This window comes from Zonotrichia leucophrys, chromosome 13 (genome assembly GCF_028769735.1).
Source record: "Zonotrichia leucophrys gambelii isolate GWCS_2022_RI chromosome 13, RI_Zleu_2.0, whole genome shotgun sequence".
Taxonomy (NCBI): Eukaryota; Metazoa; Chordata; class Aves; order Passeriformes; family Passerellidae; genus Zonotrichia; species Zonotrichia leucophrys.
The window spans coordinates 6336913-6362548 of record NC_088183.1 but is presented as its reverse complement, the minus strand read 5'-3'; the positions used below and the strand labels follow the sequence as shown (position 1 = coordinate 6362548).

The 25636-nt window shown below is 58.2% G+C and overlaps 2 protein-coding genes across 9 annotated transcripts; one reads left to right on the top strand and one right to left on the bottom strand.

Moving 5' to 3' along the window:
- The first annotated feature begins 3682 nt into the window (after positions 1-3682).
- On the top strand, positions 3683-6550 carry GPX3 (glutathione peroxidase 3). Its single transcript, XM_064725392.1, has 5 exons — positions 3683-4052; positions 5038-5191; positions 5362-5479; positions 5647-5746; positions 5837-6550. The coding sequence occupies exons 1-5, from the start codon at positions 3723-3725 to the stop codon at positions 6056-6058; spliced, it is 924 nt and encodes a 307-aa protein (XP_064581462.1). The 5' UTR covers positions 3683-3722; the 3' UTR covers positions 6059-6550.
- Positions 6551-7191: 641 nt separating this feature from the next.
- On the bottom strand, positions 7192-22797 carry TNIP1 (TNFAIP3 interacting protein 1). 8 transcript variants are annotated; one of them, XM_064725388.1, is made up of 17 exons: positions 22546-22797; positions 15204-15374; positions 14082-14204; positions 13692-13774; positions 11523-11714; positions 11260-11354; positions 11100-11181; positions 10771-10863; positions 10460-10525; positions 10096-10227; positions 9883-10011; positions 9470-9586; positions 9043-9168; positions 8665-8745; positions 8355-8549; positions 8014-8104; positions 7192-7683 (listed from the first exon to the last, which is right to left on the bottom strand). In XM_064725388.1, the coding sequence occupies exons 2-17, from the start codon at positions 15334-15336 to the stop codon at positions 7658-7660; spliced, it is 1764 nt and encodes a 587-aa protein (XP_064581458.1). In that variant the 5' UTR covers positions 15337-15374; positions 22546-22797; the 3' UTR covers positions 7192-7657. The 8 variants fall into 8 exon arrangements, with proteins under 8 accessions (XP_064581458.1, XP_064581459.1, XP_064581457.1 ...); XM_064725389.1 differs by lacking the exon at positions 22546-22797 and adding an exon at positions 21054-21188 and having other exon boundaries at positions 10771-10860; XM_064725387.1 differs by lacking the exon at positions 22546-22797 and adding an exon at positions 21054-21169.
- Between the last annotated feature and the right edge of the window lie 2839 nt (positions 22798-25636).

Below are 25636 nucleotides of genomic sequence, written 5' to 3'. Positions count from 1 at the left end.
CTGTGGTTGTGCTGGGAAGGAGCAGACACTTATTCTTTGCCTAGCCAAACAAAACATATTTCTGTTTTGAGCTGTCAACTCTCTCTTCCCCTCTCGAGTTCCAGAGTTTGAGACAAATAACCAGAGTTATTTTCCTGTTTTTCTTCCTCTCTCCCTCCCTTGCTGGCACGGTGCAGCAGCAGCTGGAGGACATTACAGATGGGCAGGGTGGGAGCAGCCCTGGCTCTGCTCTCCCCCATGCTCCACCCCAGCATTGCTTCCCTGGGGACAATGTGGGGACAGCCAGCAGCACCAGGAATTAGAGCTGAGCAGCTTTGCTATGAGAGGAATAGGGGAGAAGCCACAAACACTGGAAGTGTTTGGGAAAGAAGCCTGGTTTGGAGCAAAACACGAGGAAAAGCATGGAACACCTTCCCCCCCAATCCATGCAACCATCCATGATTGCTGTTCCCACCTCTGCCTTCCCCTTGTCAAGAGCAGCAGAGGGAAATGAGAGATTTCCTTTATTGGTATGAATTTTCTGGGAAGTTTCAAACCCGTGGCAAACATTTCCAGGAAAGGCCTTGGAAAGATGGGTTTGCTCATAACAACAACAAACATGGAGCTAAATGGCAGCAGAGGCAAAGCAGGGAGAAGTCACAACATTTTTTAAAGCATTAAGATGGCGGAGAATGAATTTAAACTGGATTTCCAACACTGTCAAGTTAGAAATTCCTCCTCCAGGATGGAGCAAGATAACAAAATCCCCCTGTGGCCATGGGTTCAGTGCCTGGACAGTGCTGGAGCTTGTGTTTGCATGGAGTTTTGCCAAGGAGAAATGCCTTTCTGCTGAGCAGCGGGTCCTGCTCGGTGACGCTGCAGCAGGCAGGGTGATGTGGGCACTGAGGTGATTCAGCAATCACTGGGATGCTTCCCTGGAGGTGCTGGCATGTGCCAGGAGCTGGCTGCTGGCCCCTGGGGGCTGCTGCTGGGGGAGGCAGGTGGGGCAGCCCCAGAAGGGAGAAGGGGACACAGGATTCTGGCTCTCACCTTGCCTCCCTTTGCAGGGGGAAGGGGGGCAATGGGCCAGGGGCATTTCCACAGGGAGCAAATCTCCTGGAAAAGGAGGGGATGGCAATGCTGGAGGGGGCACAGCACAGAGCCTGGGGGCTGTGGGGGCTCTCAGGAAGGGGACCCCCACTCCAAAGGGTGCTGGCACCATGGCCAGCAGGGAGGCTGCTGCTGAGCCAGGGCAGTGTGTGGGAGCACACGGGCTGGGGCAGAGCAGCGAGGGCTGGCTGAGCTGTGAGCTGGCAGCCTGGGGAAGCCTGGTGCTCAAAGAGCTGGGGCCTCTCTCCTGGCAGAACTTGCTTTGCTTTTGCTTCCCCGTCACACACTCAGAACAAAGGTTCAGAGGTTGCCCTGGGATTGATGCCAAGCCAGGCTGCCAGAGGGAAGCTGCACTGCTGCTATCCAGAGCAATGCTGCGGGCTGCTGCTGCCCAAGCTCCCTCCCTGCCACTGTCCTGCCACGCTGCTGGCACCATCCCTGTCCCTCTGCATGAAAACACCTCTGGGTCAGCTCTGGGATAACCCCAGCAGGCAGCACTGGATGGTCCCCACCGCTGCTTTCACATTCCTTGTGCTCAGCTGGGGCCCTGCAGCCTGGCACAAGGTCCCTGCAGCCCTGGCACGTGGCTCAGGGACACCAGGGAGGCTGGTGGCAGTGGCAGTGGCAGCATGGGGGCCAGGGAGCTGGAAGTGCCTGGCCTCTCATCCCAGACTGCTGCCAAACATCTGCAGCAGGCGGGGGCTGGCTCCAGATCAGCTCTGGTGGAAAAACAACCGAGCAGGAAGGTTCATGTGAGGGTCAGCCCGCCCTGCATGGCTGCTTTTTGGGGTGGGGGACCCCAGTCCTGCAGCATGCAGCCTCCAGCATGATGTGGAACAGTGTGTTGGGAACACTGGGTGACATGCCAGGGAAGATCAGTGGCAGAAAGGGGGTCCATCACGCTGGGGACACCGAGTGACATGCCCGGGATGCCAGGGAAGCACAGTGGCAGAGAGAGAGTCCATTGGCTCTGTCTCATTAACTCCTTTCCCATTCCCAGCCTCCACCAAGGCTGATTTGGCACTGGGACCCAAGGAGGAGGGACTTGGATGAACAGGTCCCTTATTTTTATTTTGGTTTTAGGAAAACCGAGTTCAGGAGTGACTCAGACTTTCACTGCTCGTGGCAGGGATCAGGGACACGTGGAAGGGACACAACCACACTGTGCCACACACCACTCTAACTAGATATGGCTGTTCCTGTGGTGGGAAATGTGGGGCAGGGAGCTCAGTCCTGAGCAGCTCCCCAGACCTGTCCCAGCTCTGTTGCAGGAAGTGGCTCAAGCCCTGGGCAGGCTCAGAAGTATGAGCTGTGTTGGGGAGCACAGCACTGGCACATACTGGTCCTTGTTGGCTGCAGGATGCAGAGTGACCCAGGAGCTGCAGCCCCATGGCCTCAAACCTCCCTAGAGCCTGGGAAGTAGGTGGGGAGGATCAAATCCTGATTTTGGCCAGGAGCCACCTTGCTCCACTCACAGCCATATCTGTGAGAGTCACCCAGAGCACCCCTGTGGCTGACCTGGCTCTTGGCATGCTGTGATGGGCTCTGTGCAATGCCCAGGCAGTGGCTGAGCACCCTGAGGGTTTGCCTGGACCTGGGGGAACACCCAACACTGCTTGGGGCTCCAGGCAGGGCAGAGCTAAGCCATTCCCCCAGCAGCAGGGCAGGTTTAAAGCTTTGGGAAATGCTGCCAGTGACAGAGAAACCCCCAGCTCCCCTGCTCCGTGGCTTTTCTGTGCCTGGGAGATGGACCCCACCCCCAGCCCTCCCACGCCAGCTGAGGCTGCAGTTGGAGCCTCACACCACCAGCCTTTCCCAGGACATGATGTTCCTTCTCGTGAGGAACACAGATTGGGAGATTGCTCCCAGCTTCCTCTTAACCCATGGCCTCACTCCCCTTCCTTGGTGGCATCTCCAGCAGCTGGCTCAGTGACAGCATGGAGGCAGAGCTGACCTTGCTTTCTAGCAAAGCCAAAGCTCCTGCTGGCACTCATGGTCCTCCCAGGGCTCACCCCCTGCCACCCCACACTGTCCTCCACCCCAAAACCACATCTAGCCAGCTTCACCCCAAAACCACAACTCCCCCAGCTCCCCTCCAGCCAGTTAATTATCCCACTGAATAATTTTTGGGGGGGGATTTCAGGGAATTTACTCCTCACCACGGATATTTTCCTTGGAGACAGCCCAGGGTAAATGTTCAAATTCCTTGGCTTAGCAAGGACCCTGGAAACTCCTGTCCCTGGGGACACCCAGCAGTGCCCTGCCCTTGACCCCAGCAGGGTCACCGAGCAGCCACAGCCCCTGGCAGGAGGGATCCTCCTCTGGAGATGCCTCTGGCAGTGCCTTCCTTCACCGGGCACACAGGAGAGGAGCCTTCCCCAGCCCAGCCCAGCCCAAGCAGCCATTGGGGGCACCCAGCGAACCCCGATGCTGCTGCAGGGGGGTTTGGTCCGTGCTGCTCTTGGGGGGGAAATGTCACCTGGCTGGGTCACCTGAGCAGGATGGGGCACCTCTCCCCTCTCCCCCCGTCCCCCCTTCCCCGATATCTCTTTCCCACCCCACGGGTTTAATCCCGGCTCGGGTGACACATTGCATAAACCCTGGGCACATGCCGCTGCCCCGTGTCCCCCTAGATGCCAGCCCCGGGCGGTGTCTGTCCATGTGTCCGTGTGTCCGTCCCAGAGCCCACACGGTTAACGCGGGCCCGGCCCGGCCCCCCCCGGCCATTGGCTCCCCCCTCGCAGCCCGCAGCTATTTCTCGGCCGCCGCCGGGCTCCGAGGTGACAGCAGGCGACAGCGGCGCTTGTCGCTTGTCCCGGCCGCTGGCCCCGGGCTGTCGGGGGGTGCTGGCACCCCGCACCCCGCAAGCAGCCATGGGGCGCTGCTCCCGCAGCAGCAGCTGGATTGTGCCCCTTTTCTTGGCTGGGCTCGTCCAGCTGGGGCGAAGTGAGGAGAGGGAGAAGGTAAGAGCAGGGGGACACGGAGCGGTCAGGGGGGTTTAGGGGCTGTGTGGCACCCTGGGGACGCGCCTGCTCCCCGGGCTCTCTGCAGGACTCCCCGGGGCACGGGAGGGACACGGCGGCCTCCTGAGCCCCCCTCTTTCCCCCGGCAATCCCGGTGCCTGGATCACGGGGACAGTTTGAGCTGGTTCCTGCCAAGGGCCAAGAATCGCTGTCCTGGACTTGGGGACAAAGGGGGACAGAGCCTTGTGTCCCCCAAGTGACCTCCCCGGGGCAGAGCACGAGGGCTTTTCCCCCTGCAATGTCGGGTGGGTTCCCGCATGTCGGGAAGGTGTGGGACCCACGGTGTCCCCACAGCCCAGAGGGCAGGGGCACTGTCACCCCCCAGCCAGGCTCCCCACCCTGCCACAGGGACCCCACAGTCCCACGGAGCCTTCATTCCTCGAGTGCAACCCCCGTGATTTCACACTTTGCCAGCTCCCAAAATAGCCCCTCGGTGGCACTGGGCTGAGCCTGGGTACCGTGGCGGGGACAGGAGGGGGGTCCTCTGGGTTAACCCCCGTGGCCCCGGATGCAGGGCTGCTCCAGCCCGACCCTTCCCGGCCCATTCCCCATCCCACCGGCACCTCCTGCCCTGCCCCTGTCCCCCAGGGCTGGTGGGTCCTGTTCCCTTGCCCACAGCCTCGGCATTCTAGCGCTGGCCTCTCCCGTGTCCCGGCTGTTTTGCAGCCACTCGCCTTCCTGCTGCTCCCTGCTCGGTAAACATCCCCCAGCTGCAGCCAGACCCCCGCCCCAGCCAGCCCGTCCCAGCAGCGCGACCTTGGCACGCCACAGCGCGGCTGCTGCCAGCGGCACTCCGGGCAGGGGACACAACGCTGGCAGCTGTCCCGCAGCACGGCTGGCCCCGTTGCCCTGCTGGCCCTGGGGATGGGCAGGGGGTGGCTGGCAGCCCCCAGCCCGCTGCCACAGGACGCTCCTTGCCCCACAGGTGGACTGCTACCCGTCAGTGAACGACACCATCTACAACTACGGGGCCCTGACCATCGATGGGGACGAGTACATCCCCTTCGAGAGGTACAAGGGGAAGACTGTGCTCTTTGTCAACGTAGCCACATACTGAGGCCTGACACTGCAGTATGTTGGTAAGGGTCCTGCAGGGCCCCATGGTCCATTGTGCTTCAGGGAGCTGGGGAAAGGGTTAATGCCTGCTCCCCAGGGCCCAGCCCGGCTGGAATGGTCCCAGATGGTAACTGCAGGTGTGGAGATGTGCCCAGCCCTCTGTTAACCCACATCTGGCTCTTCTTGCAAACAGAACTGAATGCACTACAAGATGAACTGAGAAACGAGGGGCTCGTGGTCCTCGGTTTCCCCTCCAACCAATTTGGGAAGCAGGAACCTGGCCAGAACTCAGAGATCCTCCCTGCACTTAAGTGAGTACTGTGGTGGGGGCTGTGGGACACCTCTCCCCCAGCAGCGGGAGCCCAGGCTGCAGCTGCTGCTGGCTCAGGGCCCAAACAAGGGGTTTGGGGACTGTCACCACCCCTGTGCAAGCACCCAGAGCTGTCCATTGCACAACATCCTGTTCCCCGCCTTGTAGGTATGTCCGGCCAGGAGGTGGCTTTGTTCCCAACTTCCAGCTGTTCCAGAAAGGGGATGTGAATGGGGCCAAGGAGCAGAAGATCTTCACCTTCCTGAAGGTAGGTGCTATGGCAAGGGGAGATGAGGGGGACAGACCCAGTTTGCTTTTCGGAGGGGCAAGGCAGTGATGCATTGGCTCCCTGTTGCAGAACGCCTGTCCCCCCGTGGTGGAGGACTTTGGGAACCCCAACAGGCTCTTCTGGGAGCCTCTGCGGATCCATGACATCAAGTGGAACTTTGAGAAGTTCCTGGTGAGCCCCGAGGGTGTGCCCGTCATGCGCTGGTACCATCGCACCAACATCGCCGTCGTGAAGAACAACATCATGACCTACCTGAGGCGGCGGCAGCAGGAGAACCACGATGACCAGTAGAGCCTCGGGCTGCTGGCATGAGGGCCAGCATCCCCCCGGCTGCTTCCCATTCCATTCCCTCCCCAGATGTTCCCCAGCAGGAGGAATCACGCCCTGTTCCCTCCATTGCTCCTTTGGCACCCCCCAGTCAGGATGCTGGGCTGAGGATCTGATGGCAGAGACCTCAGTAAATACTTCCAACATCCCTGTGTCCCACCTCCACCTCTGGTGGTGACATCTCCAGCCTGCCCCCCTCCTCTCCACCATCCCGGGCAGTGGGAGGATGCAGGGGCTGGCTGTCCCTGGAGGAGACCACATCTCCATGAAGGCTTGGCCCGAAAGCCCCGGGCTGGGGCGGGCCCGGCCTGAGCGTGCCAAGCACGGAGCAGCTCTTCAGTGCATTCAGGCTGCGCGTGCTCCTGGCACACAGACGTGCTGCTCTCCTGGTTGGGGGTGGCCAGCCCCTCACCAACCCACCAGAGAAACACCAAATAAAGGCTCTGCAAATGTGCAGCCCCACCTGTTGGCCAGCGGTAGGGGAGGTAGAGTGGGGGACACAGTGGCCAGCCTGGGGATAGCAGTGCCTGACTGGAGAAACTCAATTTTTTCCACAGTAACTGCAGACATGGAATTATCATCACAGCCCAGCATTTGGGGACAGGATGGGGAGGGAGTGCAGAGCACAGGTGGGCAAAAAGGGCTGGAGGCAGGACCAAAGACAACCCCCAGTGAGGAGCATACTGGAATCCTGTGCCTCCTGCTGTCACATCTGTGACAGCCACGCTCACAGAAACTGGGTTGTGTTTGTTTTTTCCTCTCCAGACCTATTTCGTGGAGCAAGATTTGCTGTGTGCAATGTCAAAGACTGTCCCCAAGGCCACTGCTGCATGGAAAGGCAGAGGGGGCAGCAGGGGCTTCCCTGCCCTGGCAGAGGTGGAGGGCAGAAAAAGGGAGGGTGAGGGGCTGAGCTCAGCACACAGAGGGAGGTGGGGGCACGCACTTGGGGCAACAGATCCTGGGGTGCCCGAGCAAGGGTTGGGGTCTCCTTGCACTCAGTCTGTCTCCGAGCATGTGGGTACCAACAGCCCTGGTATCCCTCCCGCTCCCCCCTCCCCACACAGAGACTGCCCAGGACAAAACCAGAGAGACTCAGGCACACTTCAGTCCTTAAATAAATACGAAGACACCAACCACCCTCAGGCCAGGCCACGGCTGCGGCCAGCACCTGCCTGCGAGTGTGGGGTCCCCCACCACCGGGAGAGTCCCCGCTGTTCCCCACTCCTCCAGGGGCTCTGCTCTGGGGCAGCTCCTGGCAAACACTGGCTCCTCTTCCATGAAGACCTGGCTCGGGTCTGTAGCACTGCCAGGCCAGGCCTGGCTCCTCGTGGGGAAGGGGATGGCTGCAGGGGACTGACCCCATGCTGGCTGTCACCATGATGGCACCTTCAGTCCCTCCTTCATGATATCCTTGGGGGAAGGCGCTGCTGAGCCCCCCACGTGCAGCACATGTCCTTGCACAGGCATTGGCGGCCGGAGGAAGCTCCTGGACACACACACACGGGCACACACACACACCCTACTCCTCTTCCTCTGGTGTCGGAGCGTGGCCGGTCCTTGGCGTTAGGGCAATCCGGGACCTGCCTGTTCTGAGACACAAGAGAGGGGTGGCACAGGGTAAGCACAGCTCTTCATCCTCACACAAGCCCCACAGCAGAGATGCCAGCTGTGGCATGGTTGTTATCCCTGAGCACCAACTGCCATAACTCCATGAGCTGTTTGGGCTCAGCCTGACTTTAGGTGCTGTGGTGAGGCTGGCAGGGATGCAGCAGGCACCAACCCCATGGCAAAATCATCCCCTCAGCTGATGAGAGGTGGGGGCTAAGGGAAAATGGCCATTGTCTGGAAAGTTGTGCCCCCATCCCTCCCACAAGTGGCCCAAGTCTCAAGGTGAAGGTCAGGGAGGGTCTGAGCCTTACCCAAGTCCTTGGGGACTGGTTTCACCCCAGCCACTGGTTGGGCGTTCTGGCTGCGAGCCATGGCACAGGGCGGGCGCCAGGGGTACTCAGGCTGTGGGAGGAGATGGAACAGAGACAGGGAATTACCTGCCATGTGAATCATCAGGCAGCACTCTGACCGACTGACAGCGTGTGAAGAGGAGAAGGAGGGGGAGGAAAGGGGCTGAGCAGTCACATGCCACCAGCACACATGAGCTCAGCTCCCTGCTCTGGGACTCAGTGGCCCTGGAGGGCAGGGAGCCCCAGACCCGCCCACACGTCACCCTCTGCTCCCCCTCCTGCTGGCACAGGTGGAGTCTCACCGGGGGAAAATGGTGGAAGTTCTGTCCTTGCGTGTGCTCGCCCGGCATGGCTGGCGGGTACCGGACCTGCTGCCACTCCTCGTAGCCGTGGTACATGGGGGGAGCCATGGGGGGACTGTACTGGTACTGGTACATGGGGCAGGCTGGGCCCAGCGGCCCCGGGCCTGGCTCGGCGTGCAGCCTCTCTCCAGAAGCCTGCAAGGAGCCAGGACAGATGCTGGGGAGATGCCAAGGGCAGCCCACCGTCACCCATCACCTGCAGCCCCCAGCCCCTCTGCCCAAGGCGGGTTTCCTCCCATCCCATCCATACCTGTTTGTGCTGTTTCAGCAGCTTCTTCAGCTTTTCCTTCTCCTCCTTCTCCCTCTGGCAATCGTCTTTGGAGGCTCGCAGCTGGGAGGAAGAGGGGTTAGTGCAGAGCCCACCCTGCCATCCCCCCTCTTCATGAGTTAGGGTTGCTGAGGGAATGTCTGCACCAGTCTCCCCCCATCAGACCCCCAGGAGAGATGCAGAAAGAGGAGATGAAAGAAGATTCTCTTGACAAGCAAAAAACCCCTCTGGCCTTTCTGTCCTTCAGCCCCTACTCTTAGGTATGTACAGGACTGTGACACTGGGGGCGAAAATTTCTGAGACACATGGGGTTGACACAGGACTCTCAGAGTGCTGCTAGCAACACCCAGCACTGCTCACCTGGTTGTTGGAGAGGACCAACTGCTTCTGCAGCTTTTCCAGCTGCTGCTTCAGCTCTTCCTTCTCCTCATTCATCCTCTCCCTGTCACTCCGTTCCCGTTGGAAATCTTCCTCAAAAATTTTCACCTGGCAGGAAGGAAGAATGTGAGTGAATCTGGCTGAGGGCAGACACTTCCCCTAAGCAATCCCATTACTGAGCTGCCATCCTTGACTCCACCAGCCATGCCAAGCCCCTGTGGGCTGGCTCCATGGCCCATGGCTGCAGTCCTTCCAGATGAATGCCTGGAGGATGCTGAGTTGGGTCCCCAACCCCACCATCCCAGCACTGACACCTGCCCAGCTGCTGCTGGCACACAGAGCTCTTTGCTTGGAAATTCAGGACATGTATTTCCTTGCCTGTCCCCAGTGGCTCTGTGTCCTGCCCTACCTGCTGCTTGAGTAGCTCATTCTGGGTCAGCAGCTCCTGCTGTGGCAGCTTCCCTGCTGGCTCCATGGCAAAGATGGGTGGTGGAGAGGCTTGGACATTCAGGGCCTCTTCTAGTGCCTAGAGAGAAAGAGAGGGGAGCAGGGTCAGAGCAAGTTCCGTGCCCAAGATGTCACTGGAGGACCCTGGGCATGTACCCAGCATGGGAAGTGGGTATAACTGGGCACAGACAAGAAGGACAATAGACTCTCCTTGAACCCTCCTTCCTCAGAGCCCAGAGGGATGTGGGGGACCTGATACAAGTCTCTGCCTGGACAAGTGTGGGTTATCAGGGTCAGTTTTGGATTTGAGAGAGGTGAAGAAACTGGAGAACATTAAAGACATTTTGCAGTGAGGGGTTGTGCCTTGGCTCTCACCTTGTTCAGCCTCTGGATCTCCTTTTCCTGGTATTCCCGCTGCCTGGTGACCGGAGCCAGCTGCTCCTGCAGGAACCGCATCCTCTGCTGCAGGTCCCTCACCTCCATGGCCAGCCTCTCCTTCTCTGCCTGCAGGACCCAGGGTGGGGGGAGATCAGCCAGGGCAGGGCAACAGGGCTGGCAGCTCCCTGTCACCCTTCCCAAGGGACTCACCTCCTCTGTTTCAATCCGGGACTTGGCCAGGAGCAGCTTGCGGTCAAAATCCCGTTGCTTTTGCTCCCGCTCTGACTCCAGCTCGGTCACTGCCCTGCGGGCCTCAGCCAGCTCCTGGTGTAGGTCTGTGACCTGCCAGGAGGGAGTGGGGACATTAGCCTGGAAGGACTCACACTGGGGAAAAGGAGGCACACGCAGCCCCCAAACCTCCCTACACCGTTCCCTCTGCCTGCACCCAGCAGGAACGTACCCCCAAGCACCCAGCCCTGAACACCCAGCAGGACTGTGCCCCTCAAGCACCCAGCCCTGAGCACCCAGCAGAAATGTGCCCCCCAAGCACCCAGCCCTGAGCACCCAGCCCTACCTTCTGCTCGTACTTCTGCTTCATGGAGCGGAAATGCTGATCCCATTGTTTATTCACCTCCAGCAGCTGCAGGGAGAGAGGGATGGCTGAACAGGAGCCCAAATCCTGCTATGAACCAGCTGTGGTGGTCCCCAGCAGACTCCTGTCATGAAAGCACTTTGGGGACCAGCTGGATGGAGATCCCAGCTCCAGCAGTGCTTCCCTGCAGCTCTGAAGCCCTGCCCCAGTCTCTCAGTGCCATCCCAGCCCTGTGCCCACTCTGCCCACTCCCCGCCTCCTTAGTGGTGCCTCCCTCCCAGCCTGGTCCTCACCTCCCTGCGCTGGTGCTCCAGGATCTTCACCTTCTTTTCCTTGGCCTCCAGCTCTTCTCTGCCCGGCGCCTTCTCCACCATGGCCCCGCTCTGCTGGACGCGCACGGGGGGGACCCTCAGGGCTTTTGTGGAGGCTGTCCCCAAGGCCGGCTAAACTCGAGCCAGTTCCCCTCCCACTGCCTCCCCCATCCCCTTGAGACCCTGAAAAGTCCTGCTGGTCACACTGGGACAAACTGGGGACTCGATTAAAATGAGGCCATCTTTGCTGATGTGTCAGCGGGCTCCCTGCCTCCTTCCCAGCCCTCTCCAAGGAGATGCTGCCTCCTCACCTGCTGCTGCTCCGCAGCCTCCCTCTTCCCACTGTCCTGGCTGCTCAGTGTCACCATCCTCCGGAGCTCCTGGTTCTCACACCTGTGGGCAGGAAGAGATGGGTCAGGAGGAAGAAGCTTCCAGGGCAGCCCAGTCCCCATCCACAGAGCCTATCCTCACCTGAGCTTCTCCAGAGCCTGGTTTCTCTGCTCCAGGTCATGCTCCAGCTTGGTGCGCAGCTCCTTGTTCTCACTGTGCAGCGTCTCGCACAACGTCTGCAGGGTGAACACTGCCAGTGTGAGGACCACGGCCAGCCCTGGGCCACCCACACCTCCCACCAAGCCACGCTAAGGACATGGGTGTCCACCTTAGGGTGGGTATGAGGGGTTTGGAGGGAAAAAACACCACAAGGATAATCTCCATGAAGTGCCAGCCTTGCTCACCTGCAGGAACGACGTTCTCTGCTCGTTCTTGTGCACCTTGGAGGCCAAGCGCTTGAGCTCGGAGGCCATGTAGCCCATGCGCACAAAGACCTGGTCCTTGCTGGCCTCCTTGGCACAGCCACTCAGCGTGTTCTCCAGCTGCTGCAGCTGGGGCAGCAGGTTGGCATCCTCGCTCGGGGCCTGCTCCAAGTCCTGGGAATGGCATCAAGTGTGGTCAGAGCAGCTAAAGGAGCATTGTAAAGTTCTTCTTAGGGCAGATCAACTTCACATCCCATGCAGGGCTGTGGTGGGGAGCAGGGCCAGCACCAAGACACTCTGCAGCACCTCTCAGTATGCTGAAAAACTGTGGCAGCTTTGTAAAGGTCTGATTCCCAGCTGCTGGATATGGCACACCGAGTCCCTGGGTGGAGGAGCAGCTCATGGATTCCCTATGCCCCTTGGCAGCCTGAGCAGAACACACTCTGAAATCGCTGTCAGCAATGGAGGCGTCTCCAACCTTGGTCTCCTCCACCTGAGCTCTTCCCATCTGCACGAAGACTAAAAATCCCAGCTCCTGAGACTGTCCTCTCTACATAAATCCTGGTCAGTGCTGGAAGGGGTGGTGGTCTTACCCCAACTCCCATGCTCTCCTTCCACCTGTCCTACTTCTGTGCTCCCTGCTGCTGTGGCATGCCAGGCACCAGGAACCCAAGACCTTTGGCAGGTAACAGCCAAGTGGGTGATGCACCGGATTTAAACAGCAGCTGGGAAAGCCCAGGTCACACCCACCAGTGTCAGGGTGTACCCTGCCCATGGGGAGTGTCCCCAGGAGGTTTATGCTCCTCTGGTGTGGCTGGTTAACTCTTCCATAGCCTAGGAGGTGCTGCTGGCATAGCACTCCCATACATGGACTGCTGGGAGGAGCTGGGGTTGTGCTGGCACACCTATGCCTGCTCCACTCCCAGCCTCACTGACTCACCTGCTGCCTGTGGGAATGCCCCAGATTGCACCACAGGGGCAGCCCAGTGTGTCCTCAGCACCCTGACCCCGGAGTTTACAGCCCCAGACCTGCTGTGGGAGGGTGTGTGTGGGGCACAGCACAGCCAGTTCCTCCCACCATGCCTGCTGGCAAGGGAGGCAGTGAGGACCCAAGCTGGGAGAATCCAGGTGCAGGCAACACGACTTGGACTTGGCTCAGGCACCAGCAATGGTGGCCAAGCAGATCCTATTCTGCTCTCCATCACCTCACAGCTGCACCCCAGGAGTGTCCAGTAAGACCCAACCCCTCCAAGAGTCTCTCTGGGCAATGAGAATAGGATGTGCAATGAGAGCATGTCCTCTTACTGGTGCCAGCTGATGTTCATTGCCCTTGGGCTCCCCATCCTTTCTCCCCTCCATTTCAGCACACAAAAAAGCAGAGCAGGACAGGGTGGGGCAATGACAGTCAGGAGGGCATTCAGGTGGCAGCAAATGGAGCACACAGAGCTTTGGCTGGGGCAGACCCTGTCAGCAATGACAGGGCTTGGAGGCCTGGTCCTTCCACCCAGTGTGGGCACCAGCAGAACATCAGAGCATCACTGACAGCTACCTGGGCTGTCACAGCTCTTCCTGTCACTGTTGTGTGGCATCTGCAGACACTGGTGTCCCCATATGGCTGGGGCTGCTTCATTGACCCCTCACCCAGGCCCAGCCAGGCCAATTGTGTCTGGGGAAGGACCCTTGCCCAGTTTATCCCTCCTCTGTGTTTTGCCCAAAGGCTTCCTTGACATGGGTCAGCCAGCCCTGCTGGTGCCTGCCTGGATACAGAGCTGAAGCCCTTCACACCCTCAAACCCCTGACACTGGCTCAGCTCCCCAGCTGCCAACACCAAATCCTGCAGGCAGCAGGGCCACTCACTGCTCTCCTGCCCTCCTGGGGAAACCCCTGTGCTTGGATGGCAGCAATCTGAAACTCTGAGGAGGATCCCTGCAAGGGGAGGCAGCCAGGTCAGAGCTCCCCAGGGAATGGCAGCCCAGGATGCCCATCACACAAAGAGAGGAACCACCAGGAGTACAGCAGGGGAGCTGACCCTCCTTTCAGGTTCCTCCCTGTTTCTAGAGGCTAAAGGCTTTCTCCTTTTGTTTTAATGAGATGGACAGTGCCTCACTCTGCAGCCATGCCAGCACCAGCTTCCACACTCAGCAGACTCACAGTGGGAGGTGATTTCTGTGCTTCCACATCCGGCTGGGCACTGCCCGGGGCTGCCCGTGCAAAGCTGGGATCGGGGCCGACGGCTGTGGAGAGGGGAGAGGAGGCAGCCATGAGCCTTTTGGAGAGGAGAGCCTCCCTCCTCCCAGCCCAGGGATGCAGACAGCACACCCCTGCAAGCTCAGGCACTGATGGATCATTTCTACCCCACCCATGGGGATGGGACAAAAACCTCCTTTTAGAAAGGAGGATGGCAGTGGTTTGATCCACTGCAGAGATGACATGGCTGCAGGGGACCTTCATTAAAGTCTCTTGCACAGCCTTTCCCTTCCCCCAAGCTGAGGATTCTGAGCCATCAGGTTATTCCTCCCCCATGAGCCTCACATTTCCTACCTCCAGTTTCCACCAACTCCTCCAAGGAAGATGATCCAATCAGCATTTTATTGTCCTTCACAAGGTCCTCTGCCTTCTGCCGCAGCTTGGATGCCTCGACCTGGGACTCCTCCAGAAGCTCTCCTGTTGTGGGCAACAGAGGGTGCTCAGCCTCCTTCCCCCAGGGCCTGTCCTGCAGTAGCCCCATCCACCAGCACCAAAAACCCCATCTGGCTGGAGCAGCACCCAGAATAGTCCTTCTTCATCTGGAAACAACTATTCTGGGATAAATCCAACAGCAAAGCTGGATCAGCGGCTCACTGGTGTCAGAGATCCTCATGCTGACACACAGAGCACTGGTTACAGAAGGCAAAAGGCACCACTGGGGCTCTCCTCTGCTTCCAAGAAGAGACGAATTTAAGCCTGAGTGGCAGACTTAGAGGTCCAACCTCCCCACTTTGGGGTCTGCCATGAACAATGTGATCCTCCCCCGATGAGGGGGGGCTGCTGTCACACCAGTGAGTCCCTGTCCCAGGTAAGGGCATGGTGACACAACAGGAATCACGAGGCAGGTGGAAATTCGGCTGCAGAAGCAGGACTCAAAGGGGGAAGCTGGCTCACGAGACAGAAAGCAAAACTGGGGGTGGGAGCGGGGGAAGGCTGACAAGGAGAAGAAAGAGGGTGGCACAACTCAGCTGGAACATTTCAACACTGGCATGTTCCTGCTGCCGCAGGGAGCACTCAACAGCAGGTTCCTTGAGAAACACCTGGGAAAAGCCCCTGGCCCAACCGGGTTTGCAGGAGGTGGGGATTTTCATCAAAAGCAGAACTGGTCCCAGCACCCATGAACTCCAAGCAGTTGCCCTCACTTCAGCACTTGTCTTTTCTTTCCAGCCATTTATTCCAGCATGAAACACCCCAGAAGTTTAGCAAAATTCTTGCTCTTTTTGCACTGCCATGTGAAAAAGCTCAGAGATCCTGCTCAACCCTCCAGGACAGGGAGAGCTTTGCTGCTGCCCCAGTGCCAAGACCCCCAGCTCCTAAAAGCACCTTTCCTCAAGCAAGCAAGCAAGCCCTGGCTCTGTGGGCACAGGCTGGGCTGTCCCAAAGGCAGATCTCATCCCCCTGGCACGCAGCAGTTACCAATAGACTTGATGCCTTGCATCTTCTCCTTCAGGCGGGCGTTCTCCTCCACCAGCCGCTCCAGGGCCGTGCATCCATTCTCCTCTGAGCCCCCACCAGGGTCATAGATATGATAAGGTCCTCTCCCTTCCATGCCTGCTGTTCAGTCACCTGCCTCCCAGCCAGGCATCCCTGCAAGGCAATGGAGCACGGTGTCACCTCTCTCTATCTCCCCTGGTCACAACTCTCTGGGGGTCTGGGGTGCTGTGCTGGTGCCTCACTGCTCACCAGCCAGCCAACAAGTGACCCAGGTGAAGGCACTTCCCCTGCAGCCCTGCTTGGGGAGAACGTGTGTGGTGACTCACGGCCATGAGAGCTGTCACACGAGCAGGCATCACCAGCAGCCCCACTTGGGGCTGGCTCTCACCCATGCAGGGCACTGCAGTCATAGAGAAATCTGCAACCCCTGGTTGCTGCATGCCAGGAGAGGTGGAGATTCAGCTCAGCAGCATTCACCCACACCAGAGCAAACCTGGCACTGTCACCAGGGCATGCTGCTCAACACATGGTATTTCTGGGGTGCATGAAGGCTTGTCAGGGGCTGTCTGGGGACAGGCAGTGTCTGCAACTCCAAAAGCCTTAACCAGCAGCTGGGGGGAGGTTTGGGCAGTATTGGGGATGAGCCCTAGGAACCAGGCAGTGACCTACTCTGTCCTCCTGCTCAGCCAGAAAAACTGGCTGCCAGCAGCATGGCTTCCTGAATTGGGCACAGGAAACATCCAGGCATGAGCCAGGCTGGGAGCAAAGCCCAAGGAGACAAAACACCCACAAGCAGGATGCTAACTGCTTTTCCAATCCCTTGCACTTGTGGGTGGCCTAAGGCCTCCCCCTTGCTGAAGTCTGGCCTGGGGACAGCTGGGCAGGATCCTGGTTGCAGGTCTCACCCATCCCCTGGGGGATAAAGCAGCAGCTGTGAATCACAGCACAACTTATCAAACCTATCCCCCCTGATGCCAGCTTGTCAGGACACGGAGCAGAGCAGCAGCTGAGAAGGTCGTGGTGCCAGCTGAAGCTGGGATGCTGCCTGAGGGCACAACAGGAGCACCCCAGAGGCTCTTGTCCCAGCCAAGACAGCTGGTGAGCAGGAGAGGAGGCATTCAGAAAGGGGAAGGGGGTAGTCTGTACCCGAAACTGCCTCAGCCTCAGACTAATGCTCATACCATGAGTGATCCAGGCTGATCTCCAGTTTGGATGACCTGCCTCCCAGGGAGCGGCAGGGACTTTCCAGATGACAGCTGTCACCTGGCAGCATCCACAACTGGAACAGCAATTAATGCCTGCCTCAGTGACAGGGAATCAGCCCTGGCCTCAGCAGCTCTCTGCTTCTGGGAGATGCTCTGGTGCCTCTCATCATCCTCCTGCTCTGTGGGTGCTGCCAAGCCCTGCATTGTCTCTGGCCCCTTGATGGGGAGCCAGTGACCCCATCCCAAGCAGCTGGAAGTATCCCTGGGAGCTGCCCAGCTGTGTGGTGTGGGGTGAGCTGAGGAGAGGCTATTCCTGGAGCCCAGAGCAGCTGACAGGAAGCTGTAGAAGAGCCAGGACCATTTCTGAGCTGTGGCTCCCAGCGATGGCAGCACTGTCACAGCCTTAAACAAAGGGCAGGTTTGGATCAGGTATTAGGGAGAAATTCTTTACTGTGAGGGGTGAGGCACCAGAACAAGCTGCCCAGAGCAGCTGTGGATGCCCCATCCCTAGAAGTGACCAAGGCCAGGTTGGATGAGCCCAGCAGGTAGCCCAGTGGGACTCTTGTGGCTGGGAAATGCCATTACCTGTGCCCATGCCACCTGGCCAGCCTGGCAGAGGATGGGGACAGTGCCACAGGCTGGCTGGAGACCCGAGCCTGCTTCTCACTGCTGTCCAGTCAGCACATGCTGCTCCAGACCTGGGGCTCTGCGAGGACCCACCCTGCAGTGACCACCTTGTGGGGCATCTGCATCCTGCACTGGGATGAGCCCAGGTGTGTGTCAGGGAAGGTAGGAAGAGGAGGAAGAGGGAAGAGCTGCCCTCTCCTGCACTACCATCTCCCCATGTGGCTTGGAAGCAGCCTGAAATACCAGTCCTCACTCTCTGAATGCCAGACCCCAAACCTGGAGGTTTTCTGCCTTGTCCCATGGCACATGGGAGGTTCTGTCCCCTGTGCACCCCTGCAGGAATCTCTCAGAGTCCAGCTGCACTGACCACCCTGCCAAACAGCACAGCACTCACAGTGATCCCCTATTCTCCCAGCTGGATGGAGCCACTGCAAGCCTCTGGTATTCCCTGTTCTCAAGATTCTATCAAGAACTTTTCTACTCAAGGTCTGTACCCTACCAGGGAGGTTGTAGCAAAGGGACCACAGGAGCTGCTTTCAAACAACAGCTGCAGAGAGGAACTGGACTATCTCCAGCTGACCCTAGCACAGACCAGCCACAAATTCACCATGAAACAATAGCCAGAAAGAGGGAGGGGTTTCCACAGCATTCCAGGCCACCACTGAGAACAGGGTGGGTTTTCCTGGAGTGAAGGCACAGTCCAATTTCTGCAAGGCACTGCTGAAACAGAGAGGTCACCCTGGGGACCAGAGACCAAGTCACTGATCCCAGTCTTGGCTTGTTGTGTTTTTTTTTTCTTTAAGAGTTCTGACAGGTGAGATTTACAGTGAAAAATCTCATTTCAATACAAACACAAGTGGATGAGAGAGAGACCATACACCAGCACCAAGCGGTGGTTAGATACGCAAAGAAAACACAACTACTACAAACTCCAACAGAAACCACCAAACCACCAGAAAACACTTCCCTCTTCGCCAGTCAACAGTTCCTAAGGTGATCTGACAATATTTCACAGCCCTGGGGCCCAAGGGCCAGGCTCAGACCGTGGCTGCAGCTCACTGGCTCCGTGCCCAGCCGTTGTCAGAGGCTGCCAGACGAGCACCTGTGGGCGTTGCTGTTTCCATGTGGGACACCAAGACCTTTAGGTAGCAAATTTTTAAGGCAACTCAGCAAAAGTAGAGAATGAGAGTGTGAGAGGGCAGAGGAGGCTCACGGGCAAAGATGAAAGCAGAGTGGTGTTTAAATAGCTGTGCTATGGCTTGGGAGTGAGCTGGAGCTGTCACTGCTGTCACCCAGAACAACGCGCAGTGCTGCCACAGCCATCACTGCTCCAGCCAAGCAGAAGTGGCAGAAAGATGTGATTCCTACTTTAAAATTACTCAACACTGAAGATAGCAAGGCTTAGGATGTGAAGCCTGTGCAGGAGGGGGCTGGCACTGCTGGGGGCTGCTTTGGGCAGTGACCCCAGGGTGGGGAGCAGCCTCCCAGAGCTTGGCAGCCCTTCAATTCCCATCCTGCGCTGGGAACCCCCGAAGGAGAAGGGGTTTTTCCTTACTCCAGTGCTCAAGATTCACAGGAAGCCTCCTCCGCAGCAGGATCACAGGAGGTGAAAGCAAATCCCTGCAGGCTGCCAGCATAATTTTCCCATGGCTGGGGCTGCTGGGTCCCCAGCCTGCCTCCTCAGAGGGAAAGCAAAAGCCACACAGACAACATGGAGTGATTTTGTTTCTTTGTTTCATCATTTTACTGGAAAACACTGTAGCCCCAGACTGGTTTTCTTCTACACAGGGCTCCAGCAGCTTCCCAGGCAAGGGAAAACCATTCCTGGACTGGTCTCATTTGCAGGAAAGCAAAAGTAGAGTTTGCTTTAGGAAGCAGCAATAATGAGACTTTTTGGGCACTGCAGTCCACTGGGCTGGGAGTAATAAAAGAAGAGGACAGCATGCATTGCAAGGCTCAGGTCTCAAAGGGAAAGGTCTGAACCTCCACTTGCAGTGTGCTGCTCTCCAGCCAGTTTAGCCACAAAGAGAGGGCAGGAAAAGCAAGAGCCCTACCCAAAACACAGCAGGTATTAAAGATGTCCCCCAGCCAGAAATCCCACTCTTGCCTCAAAAACCCACCTTCCAAAAAAGCTTCATGAAACAACCTGCTTCTGATGAGGCTGCTCACAAAGAAAATAAAGCATTTCCCTGGGTCTGCCAGGTTTACAAACGCAGCTGACCACACACAGCTGCAGAGCTCCTCAGGATAGGCTCAGGCCTCAATGCAGGCAGGACATGCAGCCAGGCACGGTGGTGGTGCTCTCCTGGCAGCACGGGGTGCGGATTTATGCAAGACCCTGTCTTCTGCTGCAAAGACATCTGGCTCATCCTGCCTGCTCCACTTCTCCCTGCAGAGCTCAGCAGCATCATGGCTGCTTGTGACAGCACTCCAGAGCAGAACAAGGCACAGCCACCCCTTTCCTTGTAGCCTTTCCCTCGCTTCCAAGCTACTCCTGTCCAGCTTGGGATGCTTCAGCCAGCCACAACCAAGCCAACAGCTGACAGCACATAGTGACACCACAACGCTGCACCAGCGAAGTGCCACCCAAAGTGCAAGAACTGCTGCTTTAAAACAAAATCTGCAATGCCACAAGAGTAGATGGTTCGGTTTCCTCCACCCACGAGAGTTTTGTACCAGCTGCTGGCAAGCAACAACCCACGGCCCTGTGCTAAATAGGTCTGCCTGGCGTAGGTCGGGCTGAAAGGGCGTCGTGGGATTTCTTGCAGAACCAGGAATGATGCCAAAGGCAGCAAAAAGCCTCTCCTGTTTTCCTCTTGCTTGCTTCACCTCACCACAGAAACAGCTCTCAAGGACGTGCCTGGTTGGAGCCTTCCTGTCTCCAGAATTCACCCCAGTGCCCGAAGTCCAGCCTCAGGAATGCTTCAGCTGACGGTGCTCTCCATGAAACGTGCACTCCAAGAGCTCGTGGCAGCAGAACGGCTCCCATTCCCCCAGGGGCTGGGAATAACCCACCCAAGCGATGGGAATAACCCACCCAAGTGATGGGAATAACCTGCTCAAGGGAAAGGGCTGTGTTTGACCTCTTGATACAGGGGCCAACCTGTGCGCCAGGGACACAGGCACAGGACAGCCAGATCTCTGAGGGGATGCAGATCCCCATGAGTTCCACCTGGAGCTACTCTCACCCAAAAGCAGCAGCGATAGGCAGCATCTTTTCTGTTTGGGTTTTTTGTTCTGTTGGGGTTTTTTTTGGATTTTTTTCTGTCTGCCCTCCATGAGGGTCTTGAATGGAATTGAGGGATGGGAAAGGGGGAGACAAGCTGTGGCTCCCTCCCAACAGAGGAGGATGCTGCCATCCCTACTCCAGCTGTTCGAACCTCTGGATCAGCATCCGCTGCGGACACACGCTGTTGGCCCAGAGGGAAAAAGTCAAAGGGAAAGGGAAACAGCACGGACAGGGGGGTCCCTGAGGCCACGGCAGCCGCAGCCCCCCCGGAGGGAACCCAGGAACCGGCCCTGCCCGGGGGGATCGCACACCGGGGGCAGCCGGGAGGCAGAGGCGTGGGCCCGGGGAAACGCCGGGGTTGTGCAAGGCGGGGCGAGGGAGGAGCGGGGCCGCCCCGGGCACCAGCACCGCCCGGGGGCCGGGGGACCCCCACCCGCACCCCCCGGGCACCGCCGGCAGCACGGACACCCCGCCCGTCCTCCGCCCTGCCCGGCAGAGGGGAAACTGAGGCACGGCACCATTACCGCGACACCGGGCGGCTCCGGGACAATCCCCCGGGGACGGCGCGGCCCCGGTCCCCGCCCGGGCTCTCACCCCGACCACCCGAGAACCGGCCAGACACGGGCAAGGCGCAGCCCCGATCCTCGCAGCTCCCTCCGGGCCGGGCCCCTTCGCTGGGGCGGCGCGACCCCGGTGCCCGTAAGCCCCCGGTGCCCCGGGCAGGGCTCCTGTCCGCGAGGGCGGCAGGGCCCCGCAGCGCTCCGAGCTCACCTGCTGTGCGCCCCACGGCGGGGCCGCCGCCTGGATCGCGGTCGGGGTCGGATCGGGGTCGGGGGTCTCGGTCCGGGTCCCTCCGCTCCGCCACCGGCACCGGCACCGGGTCCGCCCCCGGGAAATTCCCAGCCTGACGGACAGGCGGCGCAGCCAATGGGTGCGCGGCGGGGGCTATAAAGGGGAGGGCGGGGAGCTGCTGGGGACGGTGTCTGTCATGGCGGAGCCGCTGTGTCTGTGTCGTGTGGGTTCCCTGGGGGTACACGGGGGTCCCGCCCGGCTTTTCGGGGCTCTGAGGGGCGGTGTCAGCCGGCCTGCGCTTTTTTCCTGCGGGAGGTTGCGCTGGCAGGGGAGCGGCGAGGCCGAACCCTGCAGCGGCTCCCCCGGCTTGTGCAGACACAAAATGGCGGGGCCGAGGGGGGCTCCTCGTGTACCCCCTCATGGCTGAGGGGAGGCTGTGCCGAAGCACTCTGGTGGCCTCGGCCCCGGGAAGGAGGAGCGTGGTGCTGCCGGCTGGCCGAGGCTGGCTTTCCTCTGAGGCACAGAGAATTCCCCACTGAGCCTCTAAGTTAATGTTAAATGAGGGAATTCCACCCTCTAAGTGTATTCCAGGGATCCTTTTCTCTGTGCTGCTGCTGCAGTTGTGCCGTGGTGGAGCACCGAAATCAGCCAGAGGAGCACCAAGCACAGGGAACATCTGGGTTCACTCTGCTCTTCGAGACTCGCTCAACAGCTACCTGATTTTCTTTGTCCTGTTGGTTTTGCCACAAGGAGAAGGTGGTGGGTTTTTATTAAATATACGTGTAAATAAAAGCAACGGACCAGGAATGAAGAAATCTCGCTGTAAGCAGCTGTGCTGCTCTTTGCCTTTACTCCAGATGTGTCCTCCTTAGGTGACCTGGTGCTGGGTTCATCAAGGACCTTCACTGCAGATTGAGCTGTTTCCAGCTGCCCCAGTCCTGGCTTCTTACTCAGCTGTATTCACACAGCTCCACCACTTCTTGGGGATTTGATGTTTTGGGTTGTAAAAATTAAAACCCCAGAAACTCCTTTTACTGACTGGCCCTTCACTGCCAGCACAACGTCAGCCTGGCAGCCTGGCTGGGTTACGAGAGCTCAGTCCTGATGGGACCCTGATGTGCTCTTTGTGCTCATGTCTGAAGTCTCAGCTGGGGATGAGAGAGCAGGACCCCACACACACCCAACATCTTCCCTTTTGTTCCCTGAAAGTCTTGTTTTACCCCAACAAGAGGCCCAGTGCTGTGCTGTAAACCCTCAAAAACCTGTCTTCAAAGCTAAATACAGTCCCACCGAACCAGAAAACACTTTGTCTATAAACTAATGCCTCAACCTGCATGAAATAACAAAACCCTGCTTATTTCGTCTAGGAGCAAAAGGGGTGGCTTGTTTTTGCAGCACCCCAAAAGGTGCCTGCCTTCCCCTCACTCCATCGCGGGAAATCTCGCACCGAAAAAATCATCGTGCTACTCACCAGGCTGGGTCCTGGAGGGGCTGGGGGAGGGAGAGCCCTTCAGAGCAGGAGCTCTGTGCCTGCGATCCCCAAATGCAGGAAGGCTGGCCCAGCTGAGCTTACTTTTAGGCATGGAGAAGGGGAATTCCCCATGATGGAGGTCCCAGACAGCCTCTGTGTGGTTTTGATAGGGAGCCAGGCACCACTTAAAGGGCTCTCCTGTGCTGTTCCTCCCAGGGGCCCTTCGTGTCAGGTATTAGTCAGCAAAAAGGGGAGGGGGGGGAGCTGTCGTAGAGGCTGTGATTCACTTTTGGACAACTGGAGAGCCTCGTTACATCATTTTCCCTGCCTGGTTTCTGGGCAACTTCACCAGGATTGCCAATGTGCTTTTCCTCAGAGAAACTGCTGCGTCTGGCAAGAGGCTTTGTTGTTCTATGTGTATTTCCATCTCATTCTTGTCCCTATCTGGAGTCAGAATGGGATGCATCTTCCTGGGGGAGCAGGGAAGAGCTGGGTCTGTTGATGGAGGTGCACAGGTGCTGGTTTTCCTGGGTTGCAGAGAATCCCTGGAAACCATCCACCAGTAGAACTGGCGGTCAGAACCAAGGCTGGAGCCAGCTGGTGCTGGAATAAACACCAAAGCTTTAAATGTTTCTATTTTATAGAGGCTGATTCCAGCTCCCCAGCTCCTTGCCAGCAGGTAGAGATGTACCTGGCAGGGTGTTTGGTTTACACTTGCCAGGTGTTGAAGTGCAGGGCCTGAAGAGGGCTCAGCTTTAGTCCATCTGGTTTGGGTGGCAGGAGAGTGAGTGCTGGGCAGGAGCGTGAGGAGTTGGGGGTCTGGGGTCTGCCTGCACCTGGGAACCTGTGGATGGCACAGCCTCACTCGGTGCCTCTCCACCTCTCTAACCAGCTGCTCTTTGTGTTTTTACCTGAGGTTGCTGGCTCAGGCTGGCCCAAACGCCAGCATGAATTTCACTCTGAAAATGAAAGGCTTTTGGTCCTGCTGGTCCTTCCTTGTTCCTTTGGTCCCACCATGCTCCCAGGGGAGAAGACTCCCCTGATGGCAGCTGTGGTTTATGAGCACGCCTGTGTGGCTGTGAGGGTGTGTTCACAGCTGACACATTGACACACTAGGGTTTTTTTTTGGTGCAGAGATTTGGGTTCAGCACCTTCAGTTGCAGCTTATTTATGTGAACATGCCCTGATTGCTGCTGTGCTGTGGGAAACGGGCTGAGAAGGAGCACAGGGTGCAGGTGGAACACCCCTGTCCTCAGGTCCTGCTTGTCTCCGATCAAGCCTGGCTTCCTTCAAGTTGATCCCACTCTGAAGTGAGCAGGGTGGGCCCAGTGATGTGAATTCAAAGTGGCATTGGCCAGCAGCTCTTGTTGCTCAAAAAAAATCCCCCTACCCTCTGCTGCTGGGCAAACAGAGCTCACTTGAACCCTGATGGGGCCAGGCAGGATCTGGCTGTCATGGGTGGCTGTGCCAGGAGCAAGGAGCTGGCCCTGGAGCAAGGCAGGAGCAGAGCAGGCAGGGGATGCAGCTGGTTTGGCACAGCATTCCAGGGCCACTCAGGGCTCAGCTCAGCCGATGGATCCCTCTCAGATCAGCAGCTGGGAGCTGCTGTTTGTGCAGTGCTGGTGGGATGTGTCCCAGTGCTCCGGCAGCGAAAGGAAGCAGGAGGCCGACAGTGACGCTGTGAGAGTGGGGAGGAAGCTCTGGCTGCAGGAGGGGATTTCCAGAACATTGTGATCTGCTGCTTATGCAAATCAGAAACTCAAATTAACCTGGCAGGATGGGAGGGCTCTGGGATGGAGGGCAAGGGAGAGGCAGGGGAGGGAGCCTGGGATAGTTGGCTGCTGGGAGGGCAGAGGGGAATATGGAAGGGATCAAGATAGGAGAGAGGGGAGGTATTGGGGAACATTCCTGCTCCACCAAGCCTCTGCAGTACCCTGCCTTCATGGGGGGCTGGATCACACCCTGGCTTTCCAGGGATACTGCACTGCTTTACCTTCTCACTGAATGAAGGCTCCCATCTACCTCTGCCTCTGGCATGTGAGGCCAGACTCAGTGTCACCCATTTCACAGGAGATCAGCACCTCCTGCCATCCTCTCCCTCCTTCCCAGTCAGCAGGATGGGCTGTGGTGGGACCTGGTGCAGTCCCATAGTGGGGCCAAAAACTGTGGGAACCAGGTGTGGGATTGCTCAGAGGATTTCCTTGAATGACTTAAGCTTTGAATAATTTGGAATCTCATTGTATGAAACCAGCAATAGGCACAGAGGGGATTTTCCCCTCTTCCTCTCTCCCCAGGCTGTGTCTCATCCAGTTGCAATACCTGAGAACAGGGCTCAGCAGCAGTCATCATGTCCTGTAGAGCTGCTCCAGAGATATGGGAACGGTCCTGGAGAGCTCAGCTGTTTCTCCAGCCCCAGCTCACCACCTCCCAAGGCTGAAGGCTGAGTTTCTCCCTTCAGAGGGCAGGTGGGATGGAAGTGGCTCGCGTTGTTCTAAGGATTGAGGCCAGCATCCCATGTGCCTCTGTGGCTCCTCCTCTCCAGGGGCTGGCAGCAAAGAGGATCTTTAGTGGCTGACTCAGAGCAGAGGTCCAGCCCTCTCTGAGCAGCAAACATGGGCTCGTGGGGTTTTCTGGATGTTGCAACCTGTGAAATCTGGCCTTGGCTTTGCCTGGAAGCGAGCCCTTGCCCCCGACATTGCTGGGCAATGTGCAAAGTGTAAATCCCAGGCTCTTCCCTGCAGTACCCCTGAAAGCTAAAGCGTGGATGGCCAGCACAGACCTGCCTCCAGTCCTTACCCTGCTCACAGCCTTGCTGATTTTCCCCCCTTCCTTTCCTAGCCTTCTTTGAAACACTTAGCTCCTTGTTGATCTCAGAGGTTAGGCATGAGATTTGTACTGATTGCTCTCAGATTGGGTGGGTTGGAGCCAGAGCAGGGAGCAGAGGTGTTCATGAACAGTGGTGTTATGAAGTCTATTTCCTCTGGAGACTGGGTTGCTGCAGGGATAGGGATGAAGCTGGTTTATCAGTGAGTCCCAGAGGCCATGCTAGTGCTTCCCAATATCCCATCACCCTCCTGGCATTGCCTTAGGA